Below are 12,227 nucleotides of genomic sequence, written 5' to 3'. Positions count from 1 at the left end.
AGGCAATAGCTTCAGGAAGAACTAGAACAGAGATCTTAAACATTAATTGAGAAAAAGTAGAAGAGCAGTTCTGCAAATATGCAGAAATGGAAAGCAAGAAACTATAAGTCAAATGAAATGAGTCAGAAAAACAGAAGTAAGGAAAAGGGACATGAGACAGACAAAAGGAAGAGATGTGAACAATCAAGCTCCAGTACTAGCATCTTTTAATGGTGAAAGGAAAACAAATCAGAGAATGGCAAGGGTATAAGGCAATTGCCTCTTGATCAGTGCTTATTGTTTGACTGTAATGTTCATTCCTGAGATTTGGCAAAACCACTGCATGGTGAAAGAAAACTATTGCCCAAGGTAGACTACTAGTCATAAAGACAAGAAAATCACAATATACTTACTGCTGCACAGTTGTGCTACTAGTGACAGACTGATCCCACCGATACCAACATTCATTATCATCACCAAAGAGCAGCAATCTTCCTTCTCAATGTGTTATACGCTTTATCTAAATAAATTTAACCAATAAAAAAAACTCAATAGCATAAACGGTGAATGCTATTTTGGAACTGAAAGCCCTTTAATATTAACCTTTTCTCCAGATGTAGCTTAGTTTCAACTAAAACCTTATCATGAATGCAAGCAAACTTTGAGGGAATGAAACCAAACGTGATAAACCACTCCCACTTCCTTTCTCAAAAGGCAGGATAACCAAAGCTGTCCCTCATCGTAAAAACATCCTAATGCAGACATCTTCAGAAAAGAACACACGATAAATAAATTTCTGTTCCTTTCACTACAAATTCTCCTGTGCACTTACCAAGTAAGTTCCCCAAAATGAAAAATTACCACCACTTATATTTAGGTAGAAATAAAAAAGTCTATAACTAAATTGTTAGAAGGCGCTGGAAAATCTATTTGATTCTTCTGACTCAGAACTAGGACCTAACACCTAACAGACATGCACCTCCATCATATTCACGGCTCCATTATCCAGAATAAGATCTTTTTCACTTGAACGAGTTTTTTTTTTTTTTAATATTTATAGAAAGATTAGTCAATCAGCAACATATTTGATGAGACAGATATTTTTCGAGTTGAAGAGAAACATAAAAAGGCACAGACTTTGGCACAGAATTTGTAAGTCTAAAGCTTCGTCTACAACTGAATATCACCACTATGCAAAGCACCTACTGCCGTAACTTTCAGCAAACACCACCACTCTCCAGATGCTTCTGAAACAGTTTTACTTGGAGACAACGGAGAGAAACGATTTGGTTTGTTAACATGAACAAAAATGTTCACGCACATGTAATTAGTATGAAGCCAGAGACGAGCATTGCTACTCTCTGAACTTTCCATAATCCCACTCCCCTCCCCTCCACTAAACCTCTTTCCATAGTCTCAAATTAAACAGACTAGCTGTAAAACAGCAGGGTGTCAAATTAAGGCACGCTTTATTTTCAGAGGTCTCCACACTTTGCGGCTGACTTCCTGGCAGGAAGAGTTCCATTTCAGTGCAGAGCCCCATCAGCAGGGAGCTCACAGAATTAAGTGCCAGTTGATATTACTTTGTTTTGCATTTGCCACCCATGAGAATATTGTTCAAAGATCTAGTTATAAAGTCAGCATGGTATCATCCTTCTGACTAGACTGCCAAGCCACAGGGTGTGCTCTCACTGCACAAAACTCACCTTAAATGGTGGTGTTTTTTTAAGTCCTAGTGTGCTGGTGAAGCAACAGGATGCCTTTTTTCTTCAGAAAAGTCTTGCTTCTGTAGCTAAATTATGTTTCCTTAGTTTTGAACATCTGCAGCAATGTACATTCATGGAAATTAAACTGCCCTGTACCCCTCTCAGACCCCCAAAATTCACATTTGTGTCACAATATCCTCTCTCCTCTCGTAAGAGAAAAAAATTATACATTAATCAAACTTTCAGCCTAGTTTTAAATTCTAAAGGCTAATATTTTTAGCTGTAGCGGACATGTTTTCCATTAAATTGCCATTAACACCACAGCATGGATTCCTGACCAAATTCAAGTAATTTTCATTTGATAAGAGAAATTTTCTCAGTAAGAGTCTGTATCATCTGAAAAGCCTACAGAACAACCGCTAATGGTAGCGTGCATACATATGTATATAAGCACATATCACAAAAAAAGGGTGGGGGGAGGAAAGGGGAGGAAAGAGGTGGAATTCCTTTTTTTCCCCCCAGCACTTTACTGATGGTAAGACTTACAGTTTAGTAAGATGACCTTACGAAAGTTTATCTACCTCTCTTCCAGGATGGCAAACTATTTCTAAGAGGGCTTTTGTTGTGTTTTTTTTTTTTTTAACCCTACCTTCTATATTTTCCTCTATCTGAAGTCCGCAAGTCATGCTGACAAGTGTATTGTCCTGAGAAATAATGCATCATGTAAATCCACACCAAAACATCATGGCTTTACTACAACTATCCACATCTACCTGCCTATACACCTTCTCAGTTGAATATTTAGCACGCATGCCAACTTCCTTACATATGCTTATTTTTGTTCAAAACCCCAAAACTCACTCACTTTTCAAAAAACTGCGATGTAGTACAGAACAAAAAACAACGGTTCTTTCTCATCTATCTTCTCAGTCTCATAGCCTGCTTTTGTTAAGTACTTCAAAGTGAAGTTGCTGAAAATTACATCGGGCATTTCCAAATTGGTCAAAAGTAGGTCTACAGAAAATGAGTTTTTATTAGGAAGCCATTTCTATTGCTTTGATGATTATTTATATCTAATATGCACAAACATCAACCCCACTTAATAAAAGCATGACAAAAATCATATATTGTTCTGTTTTTCACATGCTAAATGTAACACATCGTAGATTTTGCTCAGCTTAAAATTCCACATCATATATTCCATCTTTAAATGGGGGAGTAAGGAAACCTTTAAAGCATCTCCTAGACTAAGAATTATGGAAAGATATGAGGAGATAAAGCCAAAGCAGTATCTTGTACCTTTTAACTACTGACCACAACTTATCGGGAAGTAACTAAAAAGTGCTTATCGAATCAAGTCAAAAATAGGCCACTTACTATTCATACAGTATTGGCAAATCATTCCCAATACATTCTAATCTTTTTTCCATACTTAAAGCAACAACCTAGTTTAAATACACTTCTTTGATTTCTATTACTAAGCATATTGTCAATATATCAAGACAGACTTCACAGACTTATGAAAGAAACCATTCCCTCTATTAGTTTATTTAAAAAAAAAAAAAACTTGGCAGTGATGGACACAGAGGTTTTAGACTCCTGTAAGCCATACTAGAGCTAACAAAACATATTATTCCTGAAGCCAGCAACTACAACTAAGAAAAAAGACAGAGCTTGAACATATCTTAAGTGTAGCAAACTAACGTGGAATCCAAGAAGCATAAAGCTTAGTGACTATTATGAAAAATTCCTTGTATGAAATTCAAGCAATTCCATTGAATGAGATAGGTTAAATATTGCAGGCAATTATAAGCAATGCATGTTTCAAACAATTTAGAAAGCAATGGGAAATTGAAGTAGGAGTGAAGTTCCAAGAGAAAAAAAAATGCATTAACTTAGAGTTTCACACCGAATTTATTACAATAAATAACCTGGAGATTCTAAGTCTATACAGCACTTATATGAGAAAAAAATATACATAGTTAATTCCAAATGTAATTTCAACATACTCCAGTTCAAAGGAAAGGATTTCCAGCTGTTTCCATTTATTTAAATCTTATCAAAATTGCACTTCAGACAGTTATCTACCAAGCTGGCATCCAGTTTCAAACATTTAAAACATATAACGCAGTTCAATGAAGCAAGCAGCAAAATATCCTTAGCATACGTAATCCTTCTGTAATCATTCCAAGTACCCTGCTCAATGATATATACCAACTATGGAAGTTCAGCACCCAAAGTGAGATCTGCAGAGACGCAGGAAATTTGTTCAGAATGATTTTATGAGAAGTCAGGAAAGAAAGAAGCTATACTGTGTCTACAAATATGCAGATACACAAAGCATAACAGAGAATCCAAGGGATCTAGGCAGATTGCTATTTTAACTTTGTTTTGCTAAAAGAAAACTTACTGACAGGAGAGTATCTAAAATCCAAGCGCCAAAGGACTATGCTTAAGGAGTCTAGATTCCACAACTAAAGCTGTGACTGACCATTCACCACACAGCTCTCTGCGTCGATATCAAGTACCTTGTAATGCAGAAGAATGCAGAAACCCTCAGCTTTATCCCCAACGCCTTACAGAGAAGAACGGATGTCTTCATAAATCATAACCATCATAACCAAAGGTGGAAACTACAACTGAGGACAATGCAGATGAATCACAATGTTGATTTTACAGACTGAAAGAGTTTAATTCCTTTCTGAACTGCAGTCTTCCACATTGCCAGGTGAATGCCCTTAAGTTTCTGGACTACCAACTTCTTTGGGAAGTTCTGTTCAAATTTTTCCTCTGACTGTCTGTTCTGCTTGATGATAACAACAACTATTACTTGAAATATTAATTGAAGTGCAAGTCTTTTCTATGGGAGGACAGCACTGATAGCATGGGTACTGGCTACTCTGTGGGACCCATCTTCCACTCTACCTAGCTTTGATCAGTCTCTATCCTGCCAAACAAAGTGATTGTAGATAAAAATACACACTGAAAGGGGTAAATTACAAGAACAGTTTTTTTGAAAAGGACATAGTTCCTAATGTAAAATCACTTGGCTGAAAATATCCTGAAGTAGACTGTACGTAAAGCTCAACAGACATTTCCCAATACCTTCCATACAATAGCAGCATAAAGATAGAAAAAGAATCTTCTATTTTGTATGCCGGTTACACTGCCTGTGAAATATTTGTTATGAAATTGCATTAGGAATGTTCCTACTTCGACCTGCATAACAACTAATAACATGCTTTATAATACGCCTAGCTCCACTTGGAATAAAGTAGATCTGAGGCAGCTTCAGAATCTAGATAATCAATAGCAGAATAAGATGACTCAGGAGTCTGTCTTGGGACTGGTACTTTTTAATATCTTCATCAATTACATAGATAATGGGAACCAGTGCACCCTCAGCAAGTTCGCAGATGACACCAAGCTGATTGGTGCAGTCAGTACAACAGAAGGAAGGGAAGCCATTCAGAGGGACATGGACAAGCTTGAGAAATGGGCCCATGTGAACCTAATGATGTCCAGCAAGTCAAAGTGCAAGGTGCTGCAACTAGGTCAGGGTAATCCCAGACACGAGGGCAAACTGCAAGAACAACTCACTGAGAGCAGCCCTGCAGAGAAGGACTCATGGGTTCTGGTGGACAAGTGCTTGACTTGAGCCAGCAGTGCATGCTTGCAGCCCAGAAGGCCAACTGCATCCTGGGCTGCATCACCAGAGGAGTGGCCAGCAGGGAAGAGGGAAGTGATCGTGCCCCACTGCTCTGCCCTCGGGAGGCCCCACCTGGAGCGCTGTGTCCAGGTGTGGGGCCCCCAGCACAAGAAAGATGTGGAGCTGTTCAAGTGGGTCCAGAGAAGAAACACAAGGATGATTAGAGGGCTAGAGCACCTCTTCTGTGAAGAAAGGCTGAGAGAGCTGGGGCTGTTCAGCCTGGAGAAGGAAGACTCTCTCTGGGGAGACCTCATGGAAGCCTTTCAGTACTTAGAGGGGGCTTATAAAAAAATGAAGAGCAACTTTTTGCTCAGTCAGATAATGACAGGACAAGGGGAAATGGTTTTAAACTAAAACAGGGGAGACTTAGATTAGAAGTTAGGAGGAAATTCTTCACTTACCTGAGGCACTGGTACAGGTCGCCTAGAGAAGCTGTGGATGCCCCATCCCTGGAGGGTGCTCAAGGCCAGGCTGGATGGGGCCCTGGGCAACCTGATCTAGTGGGTGGCATCCCTGCCCATGGCAGGGGGTTGGAACTGGGTGATCTTTAATGTCCCTTCCAATCCAAACCATTCTGTGATTCTAGGATATGATTCTGTGACTTTGAATACTCTTGCTTCCTACCACAGCTAGCTCATCTCTACAGGCTAGGCTAGCAGATATTCTTTAAATGTTCCAACTCTTCAGAATAACACAAGCTAACAAACATACAACATGTTTACCCACAACACGTATACCCACTGGCACACCTGTGGGTGATGCATTTTTTTGTGCACCTCAGTGCACTGCTTTCATACTAAACTGGAAACACTAAATACTTCACAATTTTGCAAAGAAAATTAACAGAAGGCAAACACCTATGGATACCTATGGGCATGATTCATAGAGCATCTTCTCCTGAACTTATCCATTTAGACTTTAGGAAGTCCTTTTTTCTACTTTTTATTTGTCACAGCGTTAATCCTTTCTATTTGCCTAATAAAATTATGTTTCTAAGTATTTTATCACAAAATCAATTTATTACTCAAGGTTAGGGTTTGTTTGTTTTAACACAAATATAGCTGCATTCATCATTCATTCTTACCAGAATTACACAATCCTGACTGTAATCTTTAATAAGAAAAAGACACAAAGATAAAGCCATGCTGCTTCAAAGAACTAAATTAACTGCTATAGATTCTAAGTGGCCTTAAAGTGAAATTAGAACATGTATTAAAATAAATATAAAGTCATTTGGCTGCAAAATGTCCTACAAGACGTGCCTTCTGTAACAAATTAAATACATTTTTCAGATCGTGGAACTAAGGAATTATTAGATCCCTTTAAACTACTTTTCAGCTATTAGAACACAAAGTAATTGAATGGAAAAATGTCATCTTAAGATGTCATGACCTAAATGATGGGTCACAAACATTCAAACAGCATTTATTTTCTTCATATCTAAACCAGGATATTGTTAGAGTTTTGGTGCTTCTGTTGATTTCAGCTGCCTTGGTACTGATATCGCCCTTTAGATAACCTCTACCCAATTCAACTAAAACTTCACAGTGATCACTATAATTATCCATCACATGAAATTGCACTCAGAAGTAAATTAGGAACCAGCGCAGATCACAGAACATCACCACAATATGTTCTCTCTGCACGTAACAAAAACCTAAAACCAGACATTATCTACATCAGCTGAAGTCTCCAAATAATTCAAAGGCTTACCACTTTTTAGAACATTGCAAAAATCCATTCCTGAGGTAATGAAATTAGGTCATTGATACGAAACTTAATTCCAAGTACAGAATACCCAGGAAAGCCCTAAGATCCTGTGAAATTTTACAAACATCTAAATACCAGGGTGAAGAATGGGGATGGTGTGCAAAAAGTGTGCTGAAAATCAAAATCTTAACCACCATCATATCATGCATCCTTGGGGGAAACACAAAATCCTATTGTTTGTTCACAGGTACTTGAGTGCGTGGCACATGTTGAGATTGTTTAAATAATTATTATTCCTTCTTCTGCTTTAATGCCGTTTCTTTTCCTATTTTCTGCCTTACGTTAAGGCACACAGCCTTGAATCATGCTTTCCTCTTCAAAAAAAATAATCCCAAAATCAGCACAGCACATGACATATTCAACTGTAATCATCTTTCGTTGAGCCATATGAGCAGATGCTATAGTTGCACACAAGCTTCTGGAGCATCATAGTTTATGCTTCCCTCTTCCATCTCCTCAATGAAAGATGTACTTTATCAAGGTCTAATATGAATCTAGTAGCTACAGTTATGTGCTTGTATTGCAATACACCACATACATATTTCCAGAAGATAAAATACCTAGAGATTACGTGTATTAAAACACTGGTCTTGGTTTCCTAAATCTCATCACCTGTTAAGGATATGTCCTTAATCCCTTTGAAACAACAGGGGCCAGATGAGGGAGGAACTACACAGCTTTTCTATGCTGAACCAGCAAGCAGGGTTATCTGTGTGTGTGGGAGGGGTGCTGGGGTCATAAAACATTACGCAGTTTTTGTTAATTTCTATTTGGCAAATTTTTATAAAGGTTGGGTGGCTTTCCACCTATTTTAGAAAATTTTACAAGAGCTGAACAGTATTGGAGTCAGTTAGTGGAAGATAATGGTCTAGAAAACTTAGATGCAGTAGAAAAAAGCTCTCAAGTAAAAGATGTACCTGACAAGAAACTAGTTAGTTCTCTTTCATATATTTCAGTGACAATTCAGTTGATTTACCACAGGAAAAAAGGATGAAGAATTTTTCAAGAGCTGCAAATTCTGTAAATTCAAAGGCATCAAGGAAAAAAACGGAACTTACTTCACCTATTCTCGTACCTTTTCACCTTGGATCTACAATAATAGGATGAACATTTCATGTATGTAAGTAATGGAGAACACTTTTTTTTTTTTTTTTAGGAACTTCATGAGAGTATGGAAGAAGACAGCTTTTCCTATTTCATTGAAGTATTTCAAGGAAAAAGCTGACAAACGAGAGGATGCACAGTAGCAAATTTACTTTATGGATAAACACACACTCATTCATACGTGCCCCTTTAAGTTTTAGGGCATAGAGCAAGAGTCATTTCAGATGAAAATGCTTTTTTCAAGGATGATATCACAGTTTCCCTGTGCAGAAACCTTGCCTCACAATAGCAGGTGAGCATCTTTAACATCCTGACGTCACTTATTTAAAAGGGACAGTAGACACAGGACTTCACTCTTTTGGCTGGTTTAATTACCTCAACAGGATGCCAGGCCAGACTAGATGGTGCTTCTAGGTTCACTGTACTGTATGCATTTCTGATAAATGGGAAAAGAATAGATGACCTGGCAGAAGGCTCAGACAATAACATGTGATTTACAGGACATGAATGCAGCTACTATAAGATTTATCTGACAGCCCTCTCCGATAGTGGACTGTTGAGTATCCGATGGAATGATTTCTAGTCTGGAAAGTCTGCTACTGAGTAGCCATACACATTATTTATTTATTAGATGTTTTGGGTTGAAACCATTTTTAAATGATGCACTTCACAATGCTCAGCCATAAATTTAGTTTTAAACCCTAGAAGGGAGGTAGTGTTATTGGAATGTGTGTCAGACTGAATTAGGATGAGCAACACAACGCGTTTATAAAGTGGCCTTGAATGCAACGTCGATTCTTTCAAAAATGATATTAATGTCAAATAAGCAGGAACACTTTGCAGTAATATTAAATGAAGGATTTCTTTATGTTTTGATAGATTTATATAAATGTAAGTATACACACAGACACATGTCTCAAAATGTAGTGTGTCTATCAAAAAAACAACTGTTTTTGTCTTAGAAAAAGCCTTTTGTCTGTATTTCAAACCACCTGTTTCTCCTTTTACTTTGTGAAAACCATAAAACAATGCGTCAAAATATAAACACAAAACCAAAACACGGAAACAGTACATTTTTTCCAAATGCCCGAATACACAAAATTTAAACAAGAAAAGGTCTGAGCAGGGTGTAACAATTTCATAGAACTCTCATCATCCTGATTTTTTTCATTACTTCACCTGTGAGTTTCATTTTTTCATTTTTATGGGGAAAAAATTACTTCTGAGATTTTATTATTCGATTTTGCACTTCTGAGAAAGAAGAAAATATTCCAGTCATAAATCTAAATCAACATCTTTTAGAAAAACAAATCAAGTGCTTACTACACATATACAATGTTTAAAACTAATTTTCAGAAAGAGGTTAACAAAAACACCAAAGTTATTAATCAGAGCAGTCTTTCAATTTCACAATATGATGGCTGACAAATTTGTGAAGTTTTAAATCAAATTTGCAGATACTTACTTTGCAACTATGGCACATTATTTATGTGATTAAAAACTAGTTTTTGACCTGATCTTTTGATCTTTGGCACTTCATCCTCTCCATCTCCTCTTAAAAATTAATTAAAATTTTAGCAAAAGGATATCACTTAGCTTCCCACCCTATCTTTGGCCAAAAGAAAAAAAAAAAAAGAAAAAGAAAAAAAAAATCAATCAAGCTCATCCCCATCTCCTCCCAGTATCTGTAAAATGTCGTCTTGAAATTCAATTTCATATCTCTCAGGCTTTCATGTAGCAAAAGACAGTTCACTTCTTAACAAAATAAATCACTTCTGTGATTGCCATGCTGACCTCTTTGAATTAGGAAAATTCAAAGTGAAAAATGTAATTATCACCCCAGAACAATCTGTATACATCTGGAGCTAATTTTAGATTCATTTCTCACATCATTTTTCATATTGTGCCAAAAATTACAGCTGCTATGCAACTCTAAAAAGACTTCCATGTCTTTGTGATTTTATTGGTTTATTTCTACTATTTCACAAAGAACAACCTCAAGTCTCTGCAACTAGCACTGCTAAGCAATCACTATATCCTCAATTTGATTAGATTAGTATTCAGTGGCACTGTGACACATATGACAAATAGATGCATTAGAGCACGTCATTTATTCCTTATCCTTTCCACTTCCCAAAACCAAACAAGTGACGTACAGTACAGAGCACAACATGATTTTTGAAAGATTAGATTACCCTACCAAAAAGAAAGAAAAGGTCAACTACTAATTATTGAAACAAGCAGCAAACATTCCAAAACCTAATTTTTAAAATGGTAACACCAAGCTCTCAGACACATATTTAGTACTCAGATTAGTTTTACTCTAACACATTAACAAATGAATATTAAAACTTGCATATGAATTTCCTGGGAGCAAGGATTCTTTGGCTTATATCAGCAGCAAATTCAAATTCTAGAAGTTGTGAACAATGTCCACATGACATTAAATAAACTGAATTCCAGAAGTTCCAGGAGGAATATTAAATTCCTGTCAGATTAAATCTACTTTTTTTTCCCGTGGAAGATGGAAAACTAGATGAGCAAAGTTCTACATACGTTCATTAGTAATAAGCTCACTGGAAAACATAACTACTCTTCACTAGTTCATTGTAAAAATCTATTAGGTGTAATCTCCAGAAGTAATTGTTCTTATTGCATTTTATTGACAATGCAGACTATCGATTTTTCACACCTTCTATGATTCTTTCATTTGTATTCATGAAATGTCTATCAGCACACTCTAAATAAATTTGGCAATATAGGCACTAAAACGAATAAATCGATGTGAAGAAACATTAATTTTGCATTATCCTTATTCGTCAGGCAAGCAAACCATAAGGGTTGTAAATGAAGGTCAAAGGTTTTGAAATGGGTCAGAACCCTTGACCTCTAGACCAATACCATTCCCATTAAAAAAGGCTATTTTAAAGTTTTAAGTAGGGGAATTTACTACCAGAAAGGTATCATTTTTAAGGCACCAAAAGAAAAGCTCAATAAAAACATTCTTCCATTTAATTACAAAAAAAAAAAAAAAGAAAAGAAAGCAAAAAGAAAACCCAATTAATTCCTTCATCGCAATTTTAAGAAAGTTCCCTAGGCTGTCTCTTTCCCATGCACAAAAAGAGGCGATTTTCAGGTTCTTAAATATCTAAAATCACTTTGCTCTTAGGAACGTAGGAAGCCCCAAACAGCTGACAACCAGGACTGCTTTCTTATATTTTTCTCAAATTCTTATTACCTGTCAAATCAATTAAGAATGACAGGGTTTCAAAAGTATTTATCACTCATTTCATAACCTCGACACAAAAGGAAAAATTCTACTCATCCCAGAGGATTCAACATGCCAAGACTCAGAAATCAATCTGGTTCTATACCCTTAATATTTTATTGATCCTATTTTATCTTACAAAAATGACAGCATAGAATTATTTAGGCATACCAACATCAAGGTTATGTAAACGCTCAACAGTAAGGGAACATAAAACCCTTAGCGTCTTCTCTTTCCTACCCAATAGTCACAATTAGTATCACAAAACTTTATTAGGAAGTTAATAAGGCCTTGCATACAATTTTATTTATTTTTTTTTTTTACAATAATTACACAGTCTTAAGAGTAAAATTTCGACTGCAGTTCCCATTGTGCTCAAAGACAGCAATTCAGACACTATGTAAATCTCACCTGAGAGCAAAGAAGCATCACTAGCTCCACGACTGAACTGCTAGATTTCATACACACGAGACCTAGAAAAACAAAAAATACTAGACGTAAACACTTGCTTATACAGCATCACTTGTTAACACAAAATATTGTGAAGTACAATAGATTAGAAGCATGAAATTCACAAACCACTTAGAGTTTTTTTGTTTGTTTGTTTTTACTTTATCAGCACAAAACAGAACTATGTGAGGAAGATCAAAAATTCAAAGCTTGGCATCTAAAGATGCAACTAATTATAATA

General features: G+C 36.5%; 1 protein-coding gene across 5 annotated transcripts in view; it reads right to left on the bottom strand.

The window, feature by feature from the left end:
* The window catches only part of LRBA (LPS responsive beige-like anchor protein), a 392,983-nt gene that overhangs the window by 279,897 nt on the left and 100,859 nt on the right, over positions 1-12,227 (bottom strand). For all 5 annotated transcript variants that reach the window (XM_084285540.1, XM_084285542.1, XM_084285541.1 and 2 more), the window contains one exon: positions 11,948-12,009. In XM_084285540.1, coding sequence (XP_084141666.1) covers positions 11,948-12,009 — 62 coding nt within the window. The remainder of the gene's footprint in view (positions 1-11,947; positions 12,010-12,227) is intronic.

The sequence above is a fragment of the Netta rufina genome, assembly GCF_964035555.1.
Source record: "Netta rufina genome assembly, chromosome: 4".
NCBI lineage: Eukaryota > Metazoa > Chordata > Aves > Anseriformes > Anatidae > Netta > Netta rufina.
This window is presented reverse-complemented; position numbering and strand designations above follow the sequence as displayed.